Consider the following 27,801-nt stretch of genomic DNA (forward strand, 5'->3'; position numbering starts at 1 on the left):
TTGGTAGCGCATTGAGTAATATTGTGTAACACGAGCACCAACGCATATGTAGTATGCGAACATCAGCGAATGGAAAACTTTGCGACGGAGCTCACTAAACTTCCAAACAATTTTTTTTATCTATGACATCGATCAACTAGTGTCCAAAGAGTTGTCTGTTTTAAAAGTTTTGATGTTGGGAGATATGGAAAAGGAAATGTCTCTACATTCTAAATTAAATGACTCGGTATAACCCAATATACTCATTATAGCAAACGGGAACTTTTTGGCATTAATCTTCACTTGTTTATTTCGGTCGACGATATCATTATCATTTTTAACTATCGTTCTTATTGTTTGACCAACCAGTCATCAAGACTAAAATAGCAATTAAATACATTGAAGTTTTTATAACTGATAAAAGTGTTACATAAAAAACCCTCAAAATATAAGTCTAAACCACAAACCTGATCCTAATAGATATGCAGCTGCAAATTACCCTGTATTTTCTATACGCGTACTTGTAGTTAAATTATAAAAAAGAAGCGAACATTCGCGTACCTATTAGCTCCTCAAACAACCAATCTGCTAATATCCATTCTAGTTGTAATGCTTCAAATCTTTATGGTCATTCTTCTAAATATTTACTGAGCCAGAAATGAAAATGTAAAAGCAGCTTACTGGTCAGACGATAAAACGTTGTGTCCAACGCAAGGCCAGCCCTGGCAATTTGCCAGCACACTCGGCCTTTGCATTTCACTTCATATTGTGCAAGGTCACTTAGACTACTGTATTTTACTACAATAACAACTCATTCGCGGAACTCCTGTCTATGTACCCAGGCAGTTTGGTAGACATTTTGTCTGTCTATATCACACATTCATGTAGCTATTTCTAGAAGGAATATTATATTGAAAGTTTCTGTATTACCAGAGGTATCAATAGAAAGTGGAAATACAAAGTATTTACCCACAGTTGTGGTTGCGTTTACCCATGTCTATTTATAATCTCAGCTAATGAAACGCTTGTAAAAGGTAGACCCACATCTTTACATGAGGCAAAGAGGTTCTTCTTTCATTGACAACTTTTGCATTTAAGGTGGAGGATTCGGTGGTAAAGAGTCAAGGTCAAATGTGCTGCTGTTGCCAGCCGCTGTCGCAGCAAGAAAGTAAGTGACATGGTTTACTTGTTCCCATGTTCTCCTTGCTGCTGTCTTTACTAGCAGCCATTAGCTCTGCTCTGTTGACAAAGCAAAGCATTTGTGTATTGGCAAGCAAAGTGATAATTTGTGTAATCACCTTGTAATAGATGTAGTAGTCAGTAAATTCAGTATATACATGTACATGTATTTGGGTATAATGTAACCATCAAATTTTGTTGTATAAAATTTTTTGCACTTTTTTCTTTCAGTCTTGTTTATATTCAGACTGTATACCATCAGAGTGAGAGATTGTATTTTGGTTGACATTAAAATATCTGATGTATGCATAACTATTAGGAACAATGAACTGTTGTGCATGTGTCTGTGTTATAAACTTTGTGACAAACAATCTTGAGTGAAAAATGATTTCTCAAATAGAGTAAGCCATTTTTTTTACTTACTATCGAAGCGTTTACAATTTTTGCTGCCTGTAACCTCCAGTTTTTAGTGAACAATTTATAGTACTTTAGTGTCATCAAAAAACTGCTGTTTTCTTCCAGACTGACTAAATCACAAGTCAAACGGTTGGCCTCTTTATAGTTTGTGACACATCACATAATGCACCTGTTTTGTCATACTAACTTGAAGTTGTCAAATAGTCTACACAAAAAATCATTACCCTACAGGATGAAAATATTCGATGGATATAAAAATTTGCGATTTCGCGAAGTCAATTCCGCGAATTATTCGACTCCGTGAATAATTAGTTCTATTTTTTAATCACAAGGGAGAATAACTACTGCCTCAAATTAAAAACTAGCCGCTAGGCATAAATACTAAACGTAGCTGAGTTCCAAAACCTTTCTAAAATTATCGCCGGGGCTTCCAGTTAACCCCTTTGCCAATGCATCACATTTCTTTACAAAATCATTCAAGGTTGTCACAAGATATGCAGAATGGCGTCATCGCAAAAACAGCCGCTAGGCAGATGTACTAAACGTAGCAGAGTTTTAAAACTTTTTTAAAATCATCGCCGGGGCTCCGAGTTATCTCCATTGTCAATGCATCAAACTTCTTTACAAAATTATTCAATGCTTTCACAAGTTATTCGGCATGGCACTGTCATTGCAAATATTTCTCCTACAGCTTTTTACATTGAAATCAACTCCATCAACCTCTAATACCGAAGTTGAGGACGATAATGATTCTGATCTGGATGTTATGGTATGTATTTGATTTGCGGTGCAGATACGTTTTTCCATAATTAACTGCGTTAGTTATTTCTTTTGTTTAAAAACTGATCGCTTTCCTTAAATACTTTAGCTATTGTTTTTGTACTTCCTTTACACTTATTAATACATGTATCTTTCTTTTTTGTGTTTACTGCAGATTGAGAATAAAACAGAACCTATTCCAATTACGAAAACTAGAGACAAGTAGTAATATTCACCAAGGCAGAAATATTGGCAGAGAAGCAACCAGTCAAACTAAACACCTTCATCAACAACAACTCCTTGATATCGCTGCAGCAAACATGATTTATATTATATATTCTATTTCATGTATAGATATATTATAATTCATTACAAACTTGAGTGTACAAATAAGATATTTCAAATACAAATAAAATTTTACAAACCATGAATCGAGTAATTAAAAACAGTTTAGCCTATATGGCGGCTGTCTAGCAATAAAATTAAACTGGTACTCTTGATAAGTAAATACTAGCGTGTAATGGTGGTCTCTGACTAGTTATTTTGGTAATAGCAGCTCTATATCACTGTCACTGTCTTGGGTAGATGTTAGAGGCGATTCTTTCGCTACTACATAGCTGGAAAGGGAGTTATCATCCGAACTCTCCTCGTGGCAAAGTTCTGCCGGTTGGCCAAAGATTTGTGCTCGTAAAGGCATTTTTGTTCCTTTTTTAAAACAGATATATTCTCTTCGTTAGCACCTGCAGTCACTTCTACCTCAAGACCTCCTCCCTGAATGATTGGTGATCTTCTAGGAATGACATATACCACCCTTGCAGTCATTGCGCCTCTGTGTATGATGAAAAATCTTTCTCTCTCACACTAAAACAAATATCGAAGAAGTAGAGATAGAAAAAATAAACATTGCGTTTTACTGAAGAACCAAAGTAAAATTCAATTATTGATTTAGTAAATGGTTTTGAAAAAAACTCATTACTTACCAAAAGTTGTTGGTTCATCAAAGGCCTCCAAATCGATGAATATTCGTGAAAACTTCTGAACGCAGCGAGAATTTTATAGTTTAGCATAATTGACCCGTAGTTGTAAGCTAAATAGAAACCGAAACACGCAGTGTGCGCATGCGAAGGGTTAACTCTATTGCGGCTAGCAATAGAGTTAACCCTTAATAGAGAGTGGTTGTGTTCACCCGCGAATAAATTAGTCCTCGAATATACATGAAAAAGGCAATTTTCGCCAAGCTTAACTCCGCGAATAAATTCATCCTGTAAGGTAGATAATGAAATGACATTATTATTAGTGCTGAACAACGATTATAGAAAGTTATCGCAAGTAATAACTGGTCTGAACCGGTTAATCTTCGATTAATCTTAGAATTAATCTAGCAAAAACCTGCATATTCGAAAACAAATAATACAGTTACATATGAATTAATAATATTTGAGACAACTATTGTTAATAGGAGTACGTGTCATGTACAGTTGACATAAGTTACAATGTATTAATTATTCTGTGTATGAAAATAGCCCATGAAAGTCTATAATTAAGCCAGCCAAATGTTGAGGCAGGACAGTTTATTCACATTATCCGAATGAAGAGATGCCCTCTTTCTACATACAATATTGCCAGCTTTAAAGGATAGCAGCTCACAGGGGCCAGTAGTAGCGGTAGTCAGCAGTAGTAGTTATTGTCTGTGACAGCTGGTGATGAATTCTGAGTAGTATGATAAGAATTAGTTGAATGAAATCTTAATGATGATGTGCTGCAGTGGTAGGCAAATTCTTTTTGGCATATATTGCACTTCACTTTCTTGTTTATGCTTCCAACAAGGTCTGTAAATGCGTCAGCTAGTACGGAGGACATTTTTCTGCTTTCATGTTCCAATAAAGTGTCAATCTTGTTTTAGTATTGTTATAAAGCTAAAAAATGATTGTGATTTTTTGAAGAATTAAAATACATGTATTATTTACATGAAAAAGTTTTTAAATATAAACAAAAAATAGACTGCAAGATATTAAATAATACTGAAATCACCGTTGTTGCTATTACCTAGAAACATGTTCAAACAACTAACAACATGGCCGTTTACAACTAGAACGACACGTCGTTTTCATTGTATAAACAAGTTTTACGTTAGTGATTCACTTAGTGTTTTTATAGTTGAGTGCAAAATAATTGTGGTTGTATTTAATTGGTAAGAAAGTGCTGCTTGTCATAAACCACCTCGGGTGCATTTTATTTGAAGATTAATTGGCTCAACTCAATTAATCAAGTATTTGTATTGATCGCGTTAATCGTTTAATTAACGCGATCAATGTGCAGCTCTAATTATTATTATTAATTATATGATTCATGAAAATGAATTTATGCATTGAAGAATACGCCATTGAGTGTGCATAGTTCATAAACCATAGATGTTTGATCGCTCGTAGATGTTTGATCGCTCGTAGATGTTTTATCGCTCGTAGATGTTTTATCGTTCGTAGATGTTTTATCACTCGCAGATGTTTTGTCGCTTGTAGTTGTTTTATCGCTCGTAGGTGTTTTATTGTTCATAGATGTTTTATCGCTCGTAGACGTTTTATCGCTTGTAGATGTTTTATTGCTCATAGATGTTATATCGCTCGTAAATTTTTTATCGCTCGTAGATGTTTTATCGCTCATAGATGTTTTATCGCTCTTAGAAGTTTTATTGCTCGTAAATGTTTTATCGCTCGTAGATGTTTTATCGTTCGTAGATGTTTTGCAGTTAAACTGTTTGTATGAAATCACCTTGCTCTAGAGTTTAGAAAAATTCTAAATTACCATAGAGACAACACATTGTGTTGATTATTATGAAATATTATATCGATTGTAGTTCAATAACAATTTTCTCTTGAAGAATAGACGCAGCCTTGTTATGCAGTCTGACACTAAAGCTATCGACCATACATCAACTAGTATTGTATCGGTTGTATATGACTAAACATTATTTTGCTACCCTGACTTATTGGAGACTTCGTGAATTGGAGGGATTCATGCACCTCATAATTATTATAGTAGCGCTATGAATATGCCCTGGTGACTCTTCATATTGTTCCTAAGATGACTGTGTTGCAGGCATGGAATACCTGTTAGGTGTATGCTCGACAGGGATGAAGACATGATAATTACTGGAGGAAGGCACCCAATGTCGGCTAAATACCGGGTAATCATATATTAGAGAGGGCTGATCAAATCAACATCATTTCACTATTTGGCTTGTCGTTATTTGATCACTATTGAAGCACCTCCTAAATGTTCTTAGTAGAGTCTGACCCAAAAATACTGTCGGAAACTGAGTTGTTTGTGTAGCATTTTAGTTTTTTGTTAGTGTATCTAACTCATTAAACCAGCTATCTATGGTTATGCTGCTTTTACTAGTACCAAAAGTATCATAGCATAATAGCAATTGTCTTGGTCAAAGTTCCTTCCTTCAAATCTTTTTTGCTCCTTGTTCGCTTAGAATCAGAACTCATCAGACTACAATTTATCTGAGGAAGAGTCATCTGTTTGTGTAGTTGCTTGCCTTATTCAATACTTATTGAAAACTCTGAACAATTGTTGAATGTCAAAAAACAAGCGAGTAAACCAGCATACTCAACGTTATGAAATGATCATGGGTTTTAAAATCAGCTTTCTCTTTCAACAGTTGTCTGTTGTTATGAATTCAACAAGTTTTGATCAAGACGTAACAATCTAAGACGTGTTATCTATGTAACATGATTCTAAAACAAAAACTGATGTTAATATGATATTACTTAGAAGTAGCTCACACAGGTGGTTAGGCTGATTTGCTATTCGGTTGCTATGGAAACAACTCTGTTCTTTGCTGTTTTAATATTGTCAGTAGTGGCATAATCCTATGCAAAGCGGCTAAGACATTGTAGTCGATTCTTTGATGACTTTCATTGTACTTACAGGTTTTATACTGCGGTGGCCGATTATCTCTCTGCAATCGCTTTATCAAGTTTCTATGCTGCCACTGACTGATGATCACCCTCTCCTTTGTAGGTTGGGCTGGATCACACCAGTAGAGTTCATGCAATCGATGTGGAGATATATGCTAACGTCGGTAATACAATGGACCTTTCTTTAGGGGTAGGGTCATTTTTATTATAACGAAATGCAACATGTAGTCATGTTAGTTATTCTGTAGAGTTTCTTAGTTTTGTTCGTTACAAGTTTGTTTCAGTAGTGATAAGGGTGGTGCGACAGAAGGTGGTGCGACAGAAGGCAAAAGTAAGGCAAAATATGAATATTCTGTATATTTAGGTCAGTGTGAATACCAGGAGCTCAAGGTAAGCCATAAGTCATGCAAATGAAAAATTGGCTGTCAAAAGTGAACAGTTATTGAGATGATGTTACTAGATAACAAAATAATGTGTACAGTCAAATAACAGATATGCACAATGACGTAGATGGTGAAGACTGCAAGGTAAATGATAAGTAGAATAAGATTCATGGTAAACAAAACAAGGTATGTGATTAACGGAACAAGGTAAGTGATGAGCAAAACAAGGTAAGCGATGAACAGAACAAGGTAAGCGATGAACAAGATGAGATGAGTTATCAAGGGAGCTACATATATAAGAAAGATTCGACAAAGCAAAAATAATCAGTAGGAATTGATGAACTGTGAAGATGAACCAAAGACTGCTGAAGCTTAACCCTTTCAACCCTGGCCATCCTTATCAATGTGTGTCAGTATCCCTGGGTAGTTTCCAGAAAACAGGACATTTTGAAACTTATTTAATATACAACATTAATTTGTTGCAGTGTTGGCATTATAAGGCAAAAATGTCGTATAGAGGGATATAGAAACCCTATTAAGTATCTAATGCAGACACCCCTGGTAAAAGACATCAAAATTTTATTTACGTACAGTACATATTAAAAATTATTAGCATAATAGTATATTAACCTACATTAACTTTAGTGTATTTAGTGGTTATGATCTGCTTATGATTATGGTTATGATTCTTCTTCCTTTAACGTCGTTATCAATCTTAGTACCCATGACTAACAAATCAAAGTTATATATGTTGTTATATACGTATATGAGTGAAAGTTTATAGTAAGCACTATACTAAATGCTAGATTTCACATTAAATTGTCACTTTCGTTTACTTTTCACTAATTTTTCTTTCATTCATGCAATGTCAAGCATTTACAAAACACGAAAAATGCTGAACTGAGAAAAAGCAAGCATCGTACCTCTTTGAGGCATTGGGAGAGGGATTTTTAGTGAGTAACATATTGGCATCTTTGGTTTTCCGATTCATTCAGTACATCGACCGCCAAGTTTGAATTTTGAAAGACATTTTTGTTGATGCCATATGACAAAAAAATGTCATAACAAGGGGACGGAAAAAAAACGTCATGTTCTACATCGCAAGGCGAAAAAATCCTAAAACAGGGAAGTCGTAACCTGGGGTGCACCGTATCTAAATCTGCTCGTAATCAAATGGTATTTAGTGAAACACTGGAAAACAAGTGCAACTACAACACACTGCAAATGTCTCCAATTAAAAAAAAAATTTTTAGGCACAAAACTGTCAAAATTCATGATTCTAGCAAATTTTGAGAAAATGATGGAAAAAAGTTTCTGAAAACGTAGATTCAATGGTTTAATTTTCTGCTGACTACAACAAGAAGTAGAACAATCATTCAGTGCTTCAATGTAGGTCCAATAATCTCTCTTTGGTGTAGTGAGCTCTGAAACCCCTGGCATCTCCTACTCCGATACAGAAGAAAACGTCGCATAAAGATGACTTGTGCACACACAGTCTTTTGAAGCTTTAGAAAATCTGCATATGAAGCCTCAGCATTCTGTTTCTTTGCTCAGGAATGTTTTTCAAAGCAACCGACACCCTTGTGATTTGTTAAAATACATTTGCTCATTCTACTAGGTGAATTGGTTTCATCTGAACATTCTGCAGACATCCTCCTGCCCAAACGTAATGTCCAGGATAGATAGAAGCATCTCATTTGTAGCCTCTACAAGTTATGTGCGCAATTTCTCTATGTACTGATGAAAAAGTAAAGCTCCCTTGCAGTCTGAACTGGGAGACCAGTTTTCTATAGATTGCATAAGAGGTGTACACAGCCCACATGAAGAGCTTTACATTCAACCTTCTTGGTCAGCTGTAATGATATCGGCTGCACTATAATCTTTTGAGCTGATCATTTTATCAGTTTCACCCATGTACCTATTGGAACATTTTACATCCTTTTGGCAACCCGCTTCTTTATGTGAGTTCTGACATTGTACCTCAACACATGCCCAGCTGGTTCAGTAACATCGTTTGAGGTAATAACATATATTGGTTTCATGTCACACCAGATAATATCCGCACAGCTTCCATTGAAGAGTACCTTGTGTTCACCTCGGTTCTTTGGCCTAACTACTTGCTGTTTAGGAAAATTCTTTCTAATTGTCATCACTTTTCCGGTCATAAGAGTCCCACATCTATGTAAGACATATTCACAAAGAGCCACAGATGTGTAGAACCCTTCTGTCTACAAAATATAGTTCTGTCGAGCATATGGTGCACTGGTACAGGTCACCAAATTTTCTGTAGCCCCAAGTTCTTTGAAAGCTGTGGTATCGTCATACCTCCCAGTGTATATTTCAGCATTAACAATCTGCCAAGTTTTCACTTCACAGAGGAGAAAGGATTTTAGGCCCCGTTTGATAGACTTTATCTTTATTCACTGTCTTATAGATAATTTTTTTTCTGTTGTACTTATCCCTTCATCTAAAGAAAATTGCTGTGCTGTAACATAAAAGTGTTTAAATTTTTTCAGCAGATAAACAATAATTGGTCTGTTCTTGTAGATTATTTCATTTTTGTCAAGGTTGGATTCCCTTTCATCAACAAAATGCAACATGTACCAAAGAAATGATCACGAGACAATTTTACTAAAGCCAGAGGTGTACGTTATTCCATGATGGTGCTCAAAAGGGAAATAGGACTCATACCTATTCTTGTGCACAATCGTCTCTATTAGTATTTTTATTTCAAAGAAGGTCTTGAGCTCTGGGAGCATCAAGTTTTTGGATGATTTAGCTACATGCAGTAATTATTAGTCGTTACCTTTCTGACAGCTGCAGCTTGTCAATTAGTTATGACTACGACTAGGTTCCACAAGTCCTCAATCCAGAAAAGTTCAAAGACGTGATGTTATCAAAAAGTCTAGGAGGCACTTCCTTATGTCAAGGTTTTCATTTAAAGTAAATGGTAACGGTTGAACAATTAAAGGATCTACATTCCACCCAAGAGTGTCTCCATTGGGTGTCGGTTGATAACCCTGTCTCCTGAATTGACCACCCTCCATCTCTCTATAGGATCTGGTCCTGTGTCGTTTCCAGCCTGATTATTCTTGCCTCTGCGTATTTTTCTAGCATTGTTAGTTATTGGCCTATTGTGGAAGTTGCGCAATCATAGTTGTGGTTATTGGCACTGGTATTATTTCTGGGTTCAGCGTAACTCTCGCTTCTGAGTGTGGCAGAAATGTTAGCAGTATTATATTCATCAAGCACATTTTCGTCATTGTTATCTGACTCAAAGTCATCAACAAAATTATAGTTAGTATTACGTTATTTTTCATCTGCATCACTATCATCTACTGCATCTACATGTAAGACAGGAGTCATAACAAGTTTTTTTACCTTATTCTTGCACTAAAATTAAGAAGGAAGTTGGTAAACATTTTCAAAAATGGTAAAAAATGGAAGCAAAATTTTTGGTCTAATGCTCTATGTAAGAATTAATTTGATTGGATTGGACTGTTAATTGTAAACACCATTTGTAAACAGAGCCATGTGAATGCCGGTATACCAACCATCAAGGTTTTTGACACGCGCTACACAATGCTGAAATACCAGCTGTCAGGGTTCAAGGGTTAACATGGTGTTAAAGCGAACATCATATCTCAGTCATTGCTTTGCTATTTAATACACAAATTCTGTCAAACCTTTATGCCCTGCATAGATGTAGCATACTATTTTAGGTGTTAGAAAGAGCAATGTTTGCTTCCAACAACTCCTATAGTTTTCCCAACATGAGAGTTCAAGGTTGGATGTGCAAGACAAACCTCCCAAGTAACACAGCTTTTAGAGGCTTTGGAGGGCCACAAGGAATGTTTGTAATAGAGCACATTATGTCTGAAATTGCGTCTAGACTGGATATACCAGGTGATAAGGTGAGTCGTAGTGAACTTTGATGAGAGTCCTAAGGTGAGTTGTAGTGAATCAGTGTGACTACTATTGTGAGTGGTGGTCAACCAGTGTGAGACTATTAAGGTGATTGGTAGTGAACCAGTGTGAGACTACTAAGGTGAGTGGTGGTCAACTAGTGGGAGACTACTAAGGTGAGTGGTAGTAAACCAATGGGAGACTACTCAGGTGAGTGGTAGTGAACCAGTGGGAGACTACTAAGGTGAGTGGTGGTCAACCAGTGTGAGACTACTAAGGTGAGTGGTAGTAAACCAGTATGAGACTACTAAGGTGAGTGGTAGTAAACCAGTGTGAGACTACTAAGGTGAGTGGTAGTGAGCCAGTGTGAGACTACTAAGGTGTGATACTAAGCTGAATGGCAGTGAGCCACAGTGAGGCTACAATGGTATGCAGGCCATGCAGATGATCATGTGTATTCCATAGTTTGCTGTAATGGTTATGGTTTACCTTGATAGTTTCGGGATATGCACCTGTGTGAAGATGGTGATGTAACACACTACGGCCAACTGTTGACTAATTGTACAGTAAAGAGATGTTGGACCCAAGTACTTGAGCAAAGTGACTACCGCAAGCGGCAGGAGGAGATCTGTGCCTACAACAGGTAGTCATCGATCAAGTAAATGTGGTATATGCACACTCACTAGCTGTGCTACCCGGCGTTGCCCAGGTATTAAAATTCAGCTTACCGTAAAACCTAATTGAACGCCACTTCTATTTGAACGCCACCTCCAAATGACCGCCACCATGAGAGAAGGGTTGAAAAATAGACCGCCACCTCCATTTGAACGCCGCTTTGACATTATTTAATCTTTTCGAGCCCATATTATCAACTGATCAGTAGAAAAGTGTGCACACAATTGTATTAATAATGAATCTTTTATACCAGTAAGAATTAATTCTCTCGTCCAATTCCAAAGCCTTTTGTATTTTTCTTTGAAACTTTGAAAGCAACACCATAGCAATTATCAATCACAGTCTCAGGCTAGTAGCAGTTTTCTGTTTAACGCTGTCTTTCTACTTGGAAGTAGCCTACATATGTAAAAACCGGCTTAAATTTACGATGGTAGATGAACTTTCAAAGCATTGCTATAAAAATAATTACTGTCTCAGGCTAATAATGGTTCCTTGTTTAACACGGTCCTGATACTTCGAAGTGCACGTACATATATAAAAAACGGTTTAAATTTACGATGGTAAATGAAACTTTGAAACTAACGCCATAAAAATAACCAGTACCCAAGTGACTACAATATAGCCAGCAAAGAAAAAGTAGAGAAATATCTCCTTCTTGGAAAAGAGATTGAAAAATGCTGGGATGTAAGAACAACTGTAATTCCAGTAGTCATTGGGCCACTGAGCGCAATAACACCTGGTCATAAAAGCTACCGATAGCAATCAACTCAAGTGAGTTGAAGAAAGCTGCGCTATTGGGAACAGCTAAGATCTTGAGGTGAGTGTTCAAACTCCCAGGTCTCTGGTAGGAGACCTGAGTTAGAGCAAAAATAACCACCCACATGGGTTAACCAGGGTTAGGAAACAATTTTGTATATCTAATCTGTACTTACCTGCAATATAGATATAACTAGCCGCATTACCCGTCTATGAGAATAATGTAGATTCGCGTACAGCAAGAGGTTTATTGAGAGTTGTCTGTCACACTGTAAAACAACTCCAAACATACACATATGCAGTCATAATGTCATGTCAATAATGTTGGGGAGAACAATGGAAATCTGCAATGTGTTTTACAGTTAGATGCGTGTAAAATCTAGTAAATATTCTAGGTTAATGCGTCTAGATTCATGCATCTATTCATACCCATCTATATTTGCAGTTGACGATCGCGCGCTTTTGCCACCGAGTCCTCGACTCGGCAGACCAGTCTTCACCCGCCTCGCAGTTGACAATTACGCGCTTGCACTCGCCTCGCAGTCAATCACCTCGCAATCAATCTCCTCACACTCGCCTCGCAATCAATTGCCTCACACTCTATTGCTTTGCAATCAATCGCTTCGCAATCAATCGCCTTGCACTCAATCGCTTTGCAATCAATTGCCTCGCAATCAATCGCCTCGCACTCTATCGCTTTGCAATTAATCGCCTCGCAATCAATTGCTAAGCACTCAATCGCTTCGCAATCGATCACTTTGCACTCACCAACTCGTTCATCCGGAGCACCACACCTAGAGACTACCGCCGCACTCGGGGCAAAAAAGATCTCACGCGCATCCCCGAGTGATGCCACGACTTCAAATCCGAATTGCTAGCTGCATTACCTGTCCACTGGAACAGATTCACGTACAGCAAGAGGTTTGTTGAGAGTTGTCTTTCATACTGTTAAACAACTCAAAATATGCCGTCTACTGAAATTGTTGCCCTGATCAGAGTATGCATGCACATATGCAGTCATACATGTCAATAATGTTGGGGAGAACAATGGAAGTCTGCAATGTGTTTTACAGCTAGTCTACAATGCATCAATCTCAAACCACTCAAATTGGAGTTGTCTTATTTTTGGGCAGGGAACTTATAATGAAATTGACATTGCTAGGCAAACTGAAATTCTTCAAACTGGCTGTATTGAAAAATTTCGCATCGTTTAAGAAATTGTACAAGATATTTTGCTATCGCCAGCATTTATTGAATGGAGACTTCTACATGCTTAAGACACTGATCATGGCTCACCAGTTTGTCTATAGCCTGTGTTTTGACATGGTATATGCAAACAGTGCAGCAGTAATGTGGTTGTGTTGATAAAATTTATATGTATCATAGCACAGACAGTATGATGTCAAGGCAGATACAGCATTAGCACCTTACAATAACACCAACATGATAGCCTTTTTATGAGATACAATGAGGAAAACGAATGCATGAAAATATGTATATACTGAAAAATATGTTAGAAAGTGCTGCATGTGGATAATATGTAGGTATAGCAGAACATGAAGAACATAGTATGACATAATAATAACATAATGTTAATTCAATGCAAGCATGACATAACAATAACACAATGTCAATTCAACGCAACACTTGTGGATAGACAACATTTTTTGTTTTTCTGTCGGGTGTATGAACAAGCAGTTTTCGGCTTGTGCCTACTTTTGGGCAGGCAACGTACAGCTGGCCATGGCTAAAGCAGGGTGAGGGTAAGTCGATACCAACTGCTCTCTTTCTTCTCACCGTCGCCTATTGCAACGCTCAGAGTACCCGTGCAAATTTTGTAGTAGCTGTAGTACTCGTAACTGGAAAAAATAAAAGTAACTCAGCCGCGGAAGAAAATGAACATGTTTACTATCACCAACAGTGGCAAATGCAATTTTTTTAAGTAGTGGAGAGGTGGCAATTCATAGACAATACAACATTGAATGAAAAGTACTTACCTTTTTGAAGTAGAAATTTAGTAGGTAATTTTCGAAGCGAAAACAATTGTCCAGGTGGCCGGAAAAGACAAACGTTCACGTGACCTTCTGTTGGCATTAAATATTAATTTACTACTCATTTACTACTTAAATTTACTAATTAATTTATTTAATGAGTAGTAAATTTATTAATTTTAATTAATTTATTTACTACTCGTATTAATTCAGTTGACTTCGTACGACCAAATCGAAAAAAGAATAGACCGCTCTATAATTTATTCATTGCTCATATTAATTCAGTTCATTTTGTACAATCACTTCGTAATCAAAAAAAGGAAAGACCACTCTATAAGGTGGACTAACGTAGACACACACAAATATACAGACAGATTTTTTGCCGTTTATATAGTAGATTAAAACTAGATGATTTTCATGATTAAACTTTATCGTGGCAACTACAACGCTGTGGACAACTACAACGCTGTGTAGGACTACAATGCTGTGTACGACTACAACGCTGTGTACAACTACAACGCTGTGTACAACTACAACGCTGTGTATAACTACAACGCTGTGTACAACTACAACGCTGTGTATAACTACAACGCTGTGTACAACTACAACGCTGTGTACAACTACAACGCTGTGCCACGGCAAAGTTTAATCATGAAAATCGTGATTAAACCCTCCCGCTTGTCAGGCTGCAACTGATGGTATATATACTGCATATATATGTACAGTATACATGTGTGTACATAAATAAATATGTTTATAAATCTAAAGAGAAGGGTTGTACTGAAGTATAAAAATATATGTAGTTACATATTTTCTATGATGGTTATATAACTATTAAAGATCAATGTCTGGGCGTGCATGAATGTTTTACTCTTGAATATCACTTTGGCAGCAAAAGTCGATGGAAAAAGAGAGGAATAACCATCGTACCGACCATTTTTGGACTGTCATTCACCGTTCCTTTTTTAAATCAAGCTGGTGCCCTCGTGCATATATACACAGATGGGAGCGTGCTTGTACATCATGGTGGAACTGAGATGGGTCAAGGACTTTTTACTAAAATGATTCAAGTAAGTTCATAAACTGTTTTTGTTAGTTTCACCGTAATCAACATTGTCTACATTTTAATGTCGTACTATCTTAGTTGAAGGTTTTATACAACCATTTTGTTTTTCTAAATGAACTGTTAACAGCATTCTGTTGACGTTGTCTTTTACATAAAATGACGTAAAACCGGAAAACTTGTGAGCACAGAATGCTGCCTGAAAGACATTATTACTGTTATAACAAAGTGTATGAGATGTATATCATATGAAAGTTCCAACATAATTTGGTTGGAACTTCAAAAACAGTAATAATATGATTTGTTATAACAGTGATAATATGACATATTATTACTGTCGTAACAAGGTCTTTGTGGAAACAAATTTTTTTGGACAGGTGGCAAGCACTGCTCTTGGTATATCTGCTAACAAAATACACACCATGGAGACCTCTACTGCCACTGTACCTAATACTTCACCAACTGCTGCCAGTGTCTCTTCTGATCTTAATGGAGCAGCCGTTGTGGTGGGTATATTAGGAGTCGTACTCTCTTTTTCTTTGTTTTTCAACATCATCTCCTTCATGTTTAAGCTTGTCATCGTGTTATCAAACTGTCTTGTGCTATGTTTATGACTTAACAATAGTTACACTAAAAGCATCCCATTTTGGAAATTCTGCATTCAAGCGGTATTTAAAATAACATTTTGAAATACAAATTCATATCATTGCTGGCTGTTGCATAATCGTTCACTTTTGAGTACATTCATATGCATGTAGCATATAGCAAATACAGTGAAACTTGGCTAACTCGACCTTCACAGGACCGAGAGAAAGTGTTCGAGTTATCAGAGCGTTCAAGTTATGAGAACACTGTCGCAAGTGCATTAATTTCATCTGAAGATTACCTCACTTCTCCTTGCTTTCGAAGGGCTATCTCCAAGCGGATGTATGGTAAAATTTGATTTTTTGCAAACCTTTAGAAAAGTCGTTAACGAAAATATTTTGCCGATAGTACTAATAATGACGCCTAAGAACTGCTAAAAGTTGATGTTTATCTCTATGACTGGGAATAAAGTGATATTCTAAAGCGATAACAACCGTCTCGGTAGTCGTTGGGCAAAAAACTGTTCGAGTTAACGAAGTTAAGGTCGAGTTATCTAAAGCAATTTATCATTGCATGGAAACGGACCGAACAAATCCGTTCTTGTTCGAGTTAACCATGTTTTTGAGCTATCCGAGGGCGAGTTATCCTAGTTTCACTGTATATAGCCTATAGCTAAAGAATTATCTCATTATAATGCTGCCATTGTTGTTGCTTATACTTGCTTCCCAAAAAGATACTTAAGTGAAGTTTTATTTGCTAACACATATTGATATCGAGTACTGAATATACACAAGGTTCTTCAGTACTCTGTTTTAGGTACTGGTCTAAATGTTCGAATATTTGCCTTGTCATTTGATCTCAAAGTACTATTTGCATCTTTGCCTGCTTTCTTTATTTTGAGCCTCTAAGTACGTATTTATTCATTAACAATCTTTACCATATAAGGTAGGTTAGTAAACATTCCTAGTATGTACGTGTTGGCTTATTAGTAATCTCTACCTTATGTGGTAGGTTAGTAGACACTCCTAGTATGTACATGTTGGCTTATTAGTAATCTCTACCTTATGTGGTAGGTCAGTAAACAATTCTAATTATGTACATGTTGGCTTATTAGTAATCTCTACCTTATGTGGTAGGTCAGTAAACAATTCTAATTATGTACATGTTGGCTTATTAGTAATCTCTACCTTATGTGGTAGGTTAGTAGACACTCCTAGTATGTACATGTTGGCTTATTAGTAATCTCTACCTTATGTGGTAGGTCAGTAAACAATTCTAATTATGTACATGTTGGCTTATTAGTAATCTCTACCTTATGTGGTAGGTTAGTAGACACTCCTAGTATGTACATGTTGGCTTATTAGTAATATCTACCTTATATGGTAGGTTAGTAAACATTCCTAGTATGTACATGTTGGCTTATTAGTAATATCTACCCTATAGGGTAGGTTAGTAAACAATCAAATGAATCGGAAATCATTATTTACAATAGTTTGTGTCAAGATGTTTTATTTCTGCGAAAGGCATGTTGGTATATATGCTAATATTACTTATATAGAAATGTTGGCATATGTTAATTGTAGACATGTTGGCATATGCTAATGTTACTAGTAGACATGTTGGCATATGCTAATACTACTAGTAGACATGTTGGCATATGCTAATATTACTAGTTGACATATACTAATATTACTAGTAGACATGTTGGCATAAGCTAATGTTACTGGTAGACATGTCGGCATATGCTACTATTCCTAGTAGACATGTTGACATATGCTAATATTACTGATAGACATGTCGGCATATACTAATATTACTAGTAGACATGTTGGCATAAGCTAATGTTACTGGTAGACATGTTGGCATATGCTAATATTCCTAGTAGACATGTTGGCATAAGCTAATGTTACTGGTAGACATGTTAGCATATGCTAATATTCCTAGTAGACATGTTGGCACATGCTAATATTACTGGTGGACACGTTGACATATGCTAATACTACTAGTAGACATGTTGGCATATGCTAATAATACTTGTAGACATGTTGGCATATGCTAATATTCCTAGTAGACATGTTGACATATGCTAATATTACTGATAGACATGTTGGCATATGCTAATATTACTGATAGACATGTCGGCATATGCTAATATTACTGGTAGACATGTTGGCATAAGCTAATGTTACTGATAGACATGTTGGTATATGCTAATGTTACTAGTAGACATATGTTATACTACTGCCAGTCATGTTGGCATACGCTTATATTGCCAATCAAATAGACATTGTTTCTACCAGTCTTGGCTTACCAGGCATATTTGCAGTACAATAGCTACCATATATTGACTATACCTTGCATCGCTCTGTATTACTATCTTATAACACCAGGATGCCTGCAACAAGTTGAATAAAAGGCTGAAACCTGTAAAGACTGCCAACCCTGATCACACTTGGGAGCAATTGATATCGACAGCTTATTTGTCTAGAATATCCTTATCAGCAACTGGTTACCACAGGTATGCTTTCTCTATTGCACTCAGGTCATTTTTCTCTCTCATTTATGGTGCAAGGGTTTCTATTCTTGTTATACATTCGGTTGAAAATTCTCAAGCTGATTTTGAAGTCCTCTAGCAATCATATGAGAAACTTTTTTTGAAGTATATAATTTTGAGGTTTTTAAAACGACTTTTCTAAAAGCCAGTTAATTAGTAATTGTAATTAGTAAAAGCCAGTGTTAGGTAAAAATAACAAAAAGGTTTATTTTTAAGGTTAATTCATGCTAGATATATGGAAGCTAAAACATGCTAATTTTGTTAATGTCATATACTAGAAGGGTATCAGTGCTATCCAGGTAAATCACAAGGTCTTACCAATTTATGTTGAGGCCATCAGATCCTGAAGCAAAATTTTTTAAAGCATGCACTATATTTCATTTAATTCATTCCACAACTTAAACATTTACAATAAATATATCTAGTAATTGCGTGTAAGATAAAAACAAATGCATTATGTAAACAACAAAATATAAAAAACGAGTTATATTTAAAAAGGCCAAGTAATCATCAATAGATAAGCATTTGCTCTAACATCACCTAAATGTTGAAGGCAGATAAAGTGTAGGTAGATAACATGACCTCTAACATCACCTAAATGTTGAAGGCAGGTAAAGCGTAGGTAGATAACATCACTTAAATGTTGAAGGCAGGTAAAGTGTAAGTAGATAACATCTCCTAAATGTTGAAGGCAGGTAAAGTGTAGGTAGATAACATGACCTCTAACATCTCCTAAATGTTGAAGGCTGGTAAAGTGTAGGTAGATAACATCACCTAAATGTTGAAGGCAGGTAAAGTGTAGGTAGATAGCATCACCTAAATGTTGAAGGCTGGTAAAGTGTAAGTAGATATCATCACCTCTAACATCACCTAAATGTTGAAGGCAGGTAAAGTGTAGGTAGATAACATGACCTCTAACATCACCTAAATGTTGAAGGCAGGTAAAGTGTAGGTAGATAACATCCCCTAAATGTTGAAGGCAGGTAAAGTGTAGGTAGATAACATCACCTAAATGTTGAAGGCCGGTAAAGTGTAAGTAGATATCACGATAAAGATATAGAGGCTGGTTGAAGGCTGAATGTTGAAAGCAGGTAAAGGTGGTTGTAAGTTAAGGTTTTACTGTATCAAGGTTGATAGTATCAAGGCACCAAGACTATGACCAGCCAGCCACGAAAGTCCAGAGCTTTGATAGAATAAGATAGCTTCTATACACTACACAGTTCAAATTCTTATAGTATTTCCTACCACCTATTCACACCATAATAAATGCAATTTACAGCACTCCTGGACTTGTTGGCATGGACTGGGAAACAAGCAAAGGGAACCCATTTTCATACTTTTCTTCTGGGGCTGCTGTGAGTGAAGTGGAGATAGACTGTCTCACCGGAGACCATCAGGTGAGTGAAGAAGATAGCCAAGTTCTTACACCATCATCAGAGAGATTACTGATAGATGTTGACACGTTGCTATTTAGTAAGTAGGGCGATCCGGGAACAGACCGGGAATGCTTGTACGATATTCTCTGGCAGAAATGCCAGGGAATACCAGTCATGCCCAGGCGTTCTCATTATTCCCCGGAATGCCTGTACTGGATGCCGGTATAGGTTTGGGAATGCCTATTTATTAACGAGAGCAGTCCGGGAGTGGCTAACCCCCAGGTAGCTCAGGGAGTGGCGAGGTTTCCTGAGCATGGTAGGATACTACCTGCAGTATATTCCAAGCTCCGCTACCGCAGTGCCTAAAGCAAAGAGAATAAGTAGCTGTATAAGTATTCAGAAATACTTAAAGGCGGTTGATTGGTGTCCGTCTACCAACACGAATGTCACGAGTTCGAGTTTCGTCAAAAGCTATCTTTTATCCTAACTTGTAACCCTGACTATGGATAGACAGACCTACAGCTAGAGAATGCTCTTATTATAGTAAAAATATATGTTTGTTTACGTATTTTAGACATACAATTCTTTTTTGCATAGACCTTCTTTGTTTAGAAAAATCATCTAAATTTACATAAAAGGTGTGCGTGCCCTGTAACTTATCATAAAATTACCCTAGGACACTTATGTATTCGCGGCATCTAACTTTCGCATTTTCGCGGTGTCATTCTCTCGCGAAAATTTCATGTGCGAAACTAAACTATCATAACGAACGAGCGAAAACGCGAAGTTAAATAACTTTGTTCGTTGATATCCACAATAAAATCGTCATATAAGAAATGCAGGCAATTTTCGTCTGTGGTTGGGCTCAATGGGAAATTTCTGGTAAACTCATTATAGCTAATACACCGACTGAGCAGCATGGCAAAGCAAATTAAGATGATATCAGTTTAGTCACCGAATTTGTAACTGATGAGGATGAAAGTCTGGTAGGTGAAATCATAAAATTGAAGAATAATCATTGTAGTGATGAATTTTATTACCAACCAAAAACAATATCAACCCTCATCAGGTCCAATCACATTATCTTTTTCACTGCCAACCATGTACAAATTCGCTATCGGCCTAGTGCCAGCCATTTTACCGAAATTGCCGATATTGCTTCATGATATGTATACAGTATTTTTTCAAGTTCAATCTCTATCTAGAACATTTTTGTTGCATATTTTATTTTCCCAACATTTTAACCAATATTGCTATGCAAAAATTCAATGTATCTCTACTTGTGCGCGATGATAAAGCTATGTGAAGCTACGATCGATCCGAAGCTAAAACGATCCTCCACAATGTTCCTTACTCTTACAAAACTATTACTTTCACCACTGTCAGCGACAGTGCTGCTGCTTTAATTATCTGAATCACGAAAATCTAAATCTTAATTTGATATGCTGTCATCATCAACTAGTTACCTGTTTTATGACTCGCGCGCGGTAGTTAATGAACTCACACAAAAATGTTCGTTTTTAGATTAGAAATTCTCAAACAAACGTTTAAAATTGCTTCGTTGTTTTAGGCTGATTTTATAGAGAAATCTTCGGACAACACTGTCAATTTCATAAAACTCTTAAAGACCGTGGGTTATGTGGTCAACGAATAATAAAATCAGGTTACCACGCAATGGCTGAGAAAGTGCCAAATGCGTTAATGGCAGTAGCCCCTAGAAAACGCATAAATGCGTTTATGGCAGTGAAAGGGTTATACAGTTTTGGTTGTGAAGTTGGTTGTTACCTATCTATTTTCTTCTTCTTGGGACTCGAGTGTGAAAGTCACGGCGGGAGGGACCTATACGCCAATGGTAGTCTAAGAAACAAATGGCAGCAAGTGATCAAATCGAATTATCGATCTCACCAACACATTTCAACCTGCGGTTTACAAATACGAGCGAGTCCCAAATTGAATTTTTTTTTCTTATTAGCGAACTGGACCTGAGGAATGTAATCTGTTTGTTCCACTGCATTTATTTTCACATCACTATATTTTCACACTCATTAGGGCCGCGAAATTAAGTTGCAGCGAAATTTTACTCTGTGTACTACTCATGAAACTAAATACTAGCGAAATAAAAGTGTCCTAGGGTACTGTAATCATTGACTGTAAACTGATTGAAAAGGATAAAAAAGATAACTATACAATCCAACAATGTCACACTTACTGTACAGTAATTAAATTAAAAATTCAAGTTTAGTTTTTCCTTTTTGAAAGGCTAAAGGGGTGAGTTTAAGATGATCTTGGAACAGCTTCAGCAGTTTATGTGTATTTGACTTCTCGTATAATGAAAAGGCTCTATATCGTAAAATGTTCTCAGACAAATTATTGTTGGTTAACCCTTATATTTGGATTTTATATACTGAAAAAAATATACTATACTCACCAAAGCGCCTCTTTTCGTGTATTAGCCAACCTGATGCACTGCAGCAGGTTGGCTATCTATCTGTTGTGCCCAGTATTTTGCTCTGGGTCTAAAATCATTTGTAATCTCAGGTCCTTCGCTCAGATATAGTTATGGATGTCGGGAAGAGTCTCAACCCTGCTATAGATATTGGACAGGTTGAAGGAGGCTTTGTTCAAGGTTATGGACTCTTCTGCCTCGAACAAAACAAGGTCTGTGTTAATCTACTGTTAGTAGGTATGAACTTCCTGTTAGTCTACTGTTAGCCTTCGCTCAGATATAGTTATGGATGTCGGGAAGAGTCTCAACCCTGCTATAGATATTGGACAGGTTGAAGGAGGCTTTGTTCAAGGTTATGGACTCTTCTGCCTCGAACAAAACAAGGTCTGTGTTAATCTACAGTCAGTAGGTATGAACTTCCTGTTAGTCTACTGTTACACGCATCTCTCTTTCGTGGCACTTTTATACATGCCTTTACTTGCAAGGTAAAGGTCAAGGTTACTCATTTACTTAAAGTTGCTTCGCTTATCTCTTGGATCCACTTGCAGATCATGTCAAAAACGGGACATCTGCTGACAAGAGGACCAGGCGCTTACAAAATACCAGGATTTGGTAACATACCGCAAGAGTTTAACGTGTCATTACTCAAGGATGCACCCAATGTCAAGGCTGTGTACTCATCGAAGGTTTGTGTTTTCACCTTCACTCATGATTTACCCATATATATTGTCCATCAAAGCAAAACTGCTGATTCGACATGGTTGATCAATTCCAGAGTGACGCTTGAGAACATTAAAACTATTTGCATATGAAAAACTTTTATTAAGTGCTGTATGTGTGTGTGCGGCCTTTTGATCAGTGATCAATAAAAGATCGTTTTACAATATTGAATATGAACTTTCAGCTCTGCAAATGGTCAGAAACGGCAAATATGTATAATAAAGATTCCAAGCATCAGTCTTTATGGCAAACACTCAGTCTAAACAGAAAGGGCATTGTTGTCCACTCAACCTATTCGTTACTTACACTAGTATGTATGTCTAGTTAGGACATACTGTAGTTGTCTGCTTATTGTTGAGATCTTCACCACTGATCTGTAATGTTTCAGGCTGTAGGAGAACCTCCATTATTCTTGGCAGCTTCAGTCTTCTTCGCTATCAAATTAGCAATTCAGGCAGCTAGAAAGGATGCAGGGAAGGATGTGAACTTCCGACTGGATTCTCCATGCACTCCAGAAAGAATACGAATGGCTTGTGCTGATACCCTCACTGACCAAGTAAGTATATGGGATGGGGTGGGATGGGGTGGGATGGATGGGATGGGATGGGATGGATGGGATAGGATGCTACAAGATGGACGGATTAATATTTTTTCAATTCATTTGTATGCAATTACTCATATCTATGCTGTGTTTCATTGTGCTTCTTATTCATGCTCTTCTATAGTATGTGACTCCATAGTTCTCTTTGTTTCTTTTAAAGTTTATGAAAGACAGCCATAGTCATCCGCATTCTTCATTCTTTGTGGAGCCGTAAATCAGTGAGAGACCAAGTCAACAAGTTTACTAGTTTGTGATTGGCCTGAAGACTAGATAAAAGTTAACAACTTCAACTATGCTGTATGATGTCAGTCTGGCAAACATTTGATTTCTGTAGCATTAGATTTGCTTCATGTCATTGCTATTCATGTCACATTGCATCTTTAAATGAATTGCTACAGAGATATTTACTTTTAGTTTTTAGAATATTTTTATTAAATGTCTATTTTGCACCTTTGCTATACTTTGGCTTCCATGCTTTTTATATTATATTTTAATACATGTGTGTCATATATTTTAACCAACATCACTGGTTGAAAAATGGTGATAATTTTATTGCTAGCATTTCATATTGATGATTTAGATATGCATCCTAATGCTTCTTTTGTGCCACTGTTATGCAATTTCAACTATGCAAATAAAATGCTGTATCAAAAAAGACCTTGACACAGTGTTTTGGCAATGTCACAGAACTAAACATATCCAAATTACACTTTTATGTGAAACTAGCAGGTATATATCTCCAAGCGTTCGTTTAGGCCCAAATTGTCAAACTGAAAATTTTAAGGTTATCTATTTGACCCTTGTTATTTAAATCAAGTGTGAAAATTTGCAACAGCTTGATGCTTTCGTTTTATGAAATTGATTACATAGCAGAAAGCAAAAGCTACAAATTCTTTACAATAAATGGAATTTACGTCGTAGTAACGCCTACCGTATTCCTCAACTGTTTCAGCAGATCTGTTTTATTCATTGATTTTCTCAACATTTTTATCTGCCATAGGGCCGTTTCCACCAACAGGTACTAGAAACATTGCGTGTGCACCTTCACAGTGTTGAGCAGTCATTGAACTATTCTAAGTTTTCGAAAAGTTTTTGTCTCACTATTGTTAAGGTGAAGAAGGGTACCTCGACTGAATAGGCCAGCTCGGCATGACTTAGGACAGCCTGGGTGATACATAAGGAGGCAGGACAACCTGGGTGATACATAAGGAGGCAGGACAGCCTGGGTGATACATAAGGAGGCAGGACAGCCTGGGTGATACATAAGGAGGCAGGGCTTCCTAGCGAAGACACTCATATAGAAGGCACAAGAAGACAAGAGAAAGCAGAGCCTATTCGCGCTTGCTTATGAACTGTTGCATGTCTCTATACTGCACTCATAAGATCTATCTCAAACATTATGGAATCGTTCTTGAGGGTTCACATGGCGCTGGTAAAGGAGCCCCACAGGCTTTTTTTTACGCTGTAATATGAAGCTTGTAGTTTTTACAACCAGTCAGGAAATGATTGGCAACTAGGACAGAGCTAGCTGGTATCTCTGCTGCAGCAATGTCTCATTGGGGCAATGAGTGTCATCAATATCACAGGCATGCTAGCATCAAACATGCAATTTAGCAGTTCATACTACCATCAACAGTTCATAGAAGACTGAGTGGGAGACACACTGCGACATGATCTTAGTAATAGCGTTGTAATTCAATGGCATATCTTATCACCGCATAATGTAATGTCAGCAGCAAATTGTAGACCAAAGCATAAAGGTATGACCATACGTGGCGCAAAATTTGGAAATTGTGGCCGAAATTATGAAAAGCAAAAAAATATTTGTCTGAAACTCACAGAATTGTCAGAGCTGTGTATGCACACCGAAATCGTCGATTAAATGCTTATAATTTGTTGAAAAAATTATTAGCGATCGCAATTTTAGCAGCTTTTGCGATTTGTTTAGTCTGAAACACGTATAGCAAAATGTAAAAAAAATATCAGCTTAATTCGACTTAGTAAATACGATGCACTTATGATGAGATTTCGCTAGAAATATCACGCTTTTTTAATCAGTTGTATCATATTTACTATGTTGAATTGCGTTGGTATTGCCTTGGGCATTTTTATATGTGTCTTGAACTAAACAAACTGTGAAAGCCGCTAAAATCGCAAATAATTTGTTCAGCAATTGAAAGTGTTTTTTTGACGATTTAGGTGTGCGTCTACAGCTTTGCCAATTCTGTCAGTTTCGGACAAACACATTAGTGTTTTTCGTATATTTCATGCATGTGGCTGAAACTTTCGAAATTTTTGGAATGTGTGGCCTTACCTTTAATCTTACTTGATCAAACTTTTAGTGACCTACATTTGACTCGTTCCATCATTAAAACCTGCAACCTATCACTCTGTATTTTTACTCTTAACCAAGTGTTATATGGAGTGTTAACCCTTTCGTAAGCGATGCGACATTAATGTCCCCCGGAGTTTTGAGCAAAGAGACATTTATGTCGTTTGGGAAATCTCAAAAGCCATTACTCGTCAGTCGTTTTGTTATTGGATATTTTTGTTTAGTTCTTCGAATATTCTTTCAGCTTTATATTACTAGACATAATATTATTCTGCTCGCTATAATAGTCATTCAAACCTAACAAAAGAACAAAGTTCTTATGGTCCCTACGGCGATCAACTACCACCAAAACATCTTCTATCGTGAACTACTACTACGCCTAAAACTATTATCGAAACAATGGCAAGTCAAACGAAACGACAGCGTCGAAAAATTGCTACTAGAACCAACTACAAGGAAGATATTGCTGATTATGTGGTTGAAACCATAGAGTTATCTCCCCCTAGAGTGATAACTGTGAACTGTGCCTTAAACAACACGAGCGTTTCCAGTGCCAACAAGGAGCGTTTAGGCCACGCCCCTTTTTTGTGCTAGTCAATCGTAGTGATTGACAGAACTATAACATCAGCCATGAGAATGATCATGAATTTCCACAGTTCAGACAGTAATTATTGCACATATTAAAGAAATGATGATTATAGTTTATTACTCTAATAAATGCTTATTATTTAAAGCAATTCAATACCTACATGCCTTGCAAAGGCACTGAATAGATAGTGTTAAGTGAGTTAATGCAATCAGTTACTCCAATGATATTCAGCCCCCACACATGGGGGCTGTATATCATTGGTTACTCATAGATAAGATAGATAGTCATACTGGGGTTGTATTACATTGGTGTGATGGGAAGCTAATCGACTGCCATCAACTGAAAGTATTGACATTGTATGGTGGTAGAGTGATTCATTGACCCCACAGTTCACAAACAGCCCTTGCATGTAATATTAGATTTCAATACATATCAATCAAATACATAGACTAGCTTAAAGCAAAGATGTCCACTAGTTAGTGGACATCTTTGCTTGATGTAAGCAAGTAAAAAGTTTGAAAGTTAAAGTGGCAAACGTTGTTATATGTTAAATAAAAATAAATTATAACGTACTTAATTATACTAAATCATAATTATATAAAAATAAAATAGACTCTTTTATTACCTTATTTATTAAATAATTTTTCATTGTAATCATAGCTAAACAGATTATATTTAGCCATTACTTGCTAATTATTTCACATTTAAACACATTTACAGTTTTTTTTCCTAATTTATTTCAACAAAAAACTTCGTTCATGATATGAAATTTAAAAGTTGTAGTTGTTTGAAAAAGCTTGAAAACCTTTACAGTTGTTTTCTTCTTCCTCTTAATTCATTTAAACTGCTTAAGAATATTTTCTCATGATATGAAGTTTAAAAGTTAGAATTGTAAATGTTATATAAAAATAAATTTTCTGTCCAAAGACTTTTTTATTACTCGGGTAGTACAGCTCATAGTTGATGGCAGTCGATTAGCTTCCCATCACACCAATGTAATACAACCCCAGTATGACTATCTATCTTATCTATGAGTAACTGATTGCATTAACTCACTTACTTAACACTATCTATTCAGTGCCTTTGCAAGTCAACTAGGTATCAGGGATTACGTGTATGTCACAATTTCCATTTCCCTACTTCATTTCCATATTATTTCCATATTCATAACATTTCTATAATTTATTTCCATATTATTTCCATTTCCATAAAGTTTCCATAATTCATTTCCATATTAATTCCATTTCCATAATTCATTTCCATATTATTTCCATAACATTTCCCACTTCATTTCCATAGCATTTCCATAATTCATTTCCATATTATTTCCATTTCAATAACATTTCCATATTTCTAAAATAAAATTTCCATATCCATCTTCCTAAAATTATGGAAATATTTATGTTTATGGAAACATATGGGGCTGTGGGGGGGCTGTATATCATTGATGGAAATGGATATGAAAAAGTAAACATTTCCATAATATGTTTAGCGATACCTGGTAGGTATTGAATTGCTTTAGATAATAAGCATATATTAGAGTAATAAACTATAATCATCATTT

The 27,801-nt window shown here is 36.5% G+C and overlaps 1 protein-coding gene across 1 annotated transcript in view; it reads left to right on the forward strand.

The window, feature by feature from the left end:
* The window catches only part of LOC137400334 (xanthine dehydrogenase/oxidase-like), an 83,620-nt gene extending 59,655 nt beyond the window's left edge, over positions 1-23,965 (forward strand). The window contains exons 19-31 of the mRNA XM_068086664.1: positions 1,078-1,147; positions 5,431-5,518; positions 6,364-6,450; positions 10,366-10,557; positions 11,047-11,192; positions 14,864-15,041; positions 15,412-15,540; positions 18,010-18,137; positions 19,453-19,570; positions 22,088-22,207; positions 22,544-22,681; positions 23,104-23,271; positions 23,477-23,965. Coding sequence (XP_067942765.1) covers positions 1,078-1,147; positions 5,431-5,518; positions 6,364-6,450; positions 10,366-10,557; positions 11,047-11,192; positions 14,864-15,041; positions 15,412-15,540; positions 18,010-18,137; positions 19,453-19,570; positions 22,088-22,207; positions 22,544-22,681; positions 23,104-23,271; positions 23,477-23,530 — 1,616 coding nt within the window. The 3' untranslated portion in view covers positions 23,531-23,965. The remainder of the gene's footprint in view (positions 1-1,077; positions 1,148-5,430; positions 5,519-6,363; positions 6,451-10,365; positions 10,558-11,046; positions 11,193-14,863; positions 15,042-15,411; positions 15,541-18,009; positions 18,138-19,452; positions 19,571-22,087; positions 22,208-22,543; positions 22,682-23,103; positions 23,272-23,476) is intronic.
* Positions 23,966-27,801: the final 3,836 nt, after the last annotated feature.

The sequence above is a fragment of the Watersipora subatra genome, chromosome 7, assembly GCF_963576615.1.
Source record: "Watersipora subatra chromosome 7, tzWatSuba1.1, whole genome shotgun sequence".
NCBI classification, from domain to species: domain Eukaryota; kingdom Metazoa; phylum Bryozoa; class Gymnolaemata; order Cheilostomatida; family Watersiporidae; genus Watersipora; species Watersipora subatra.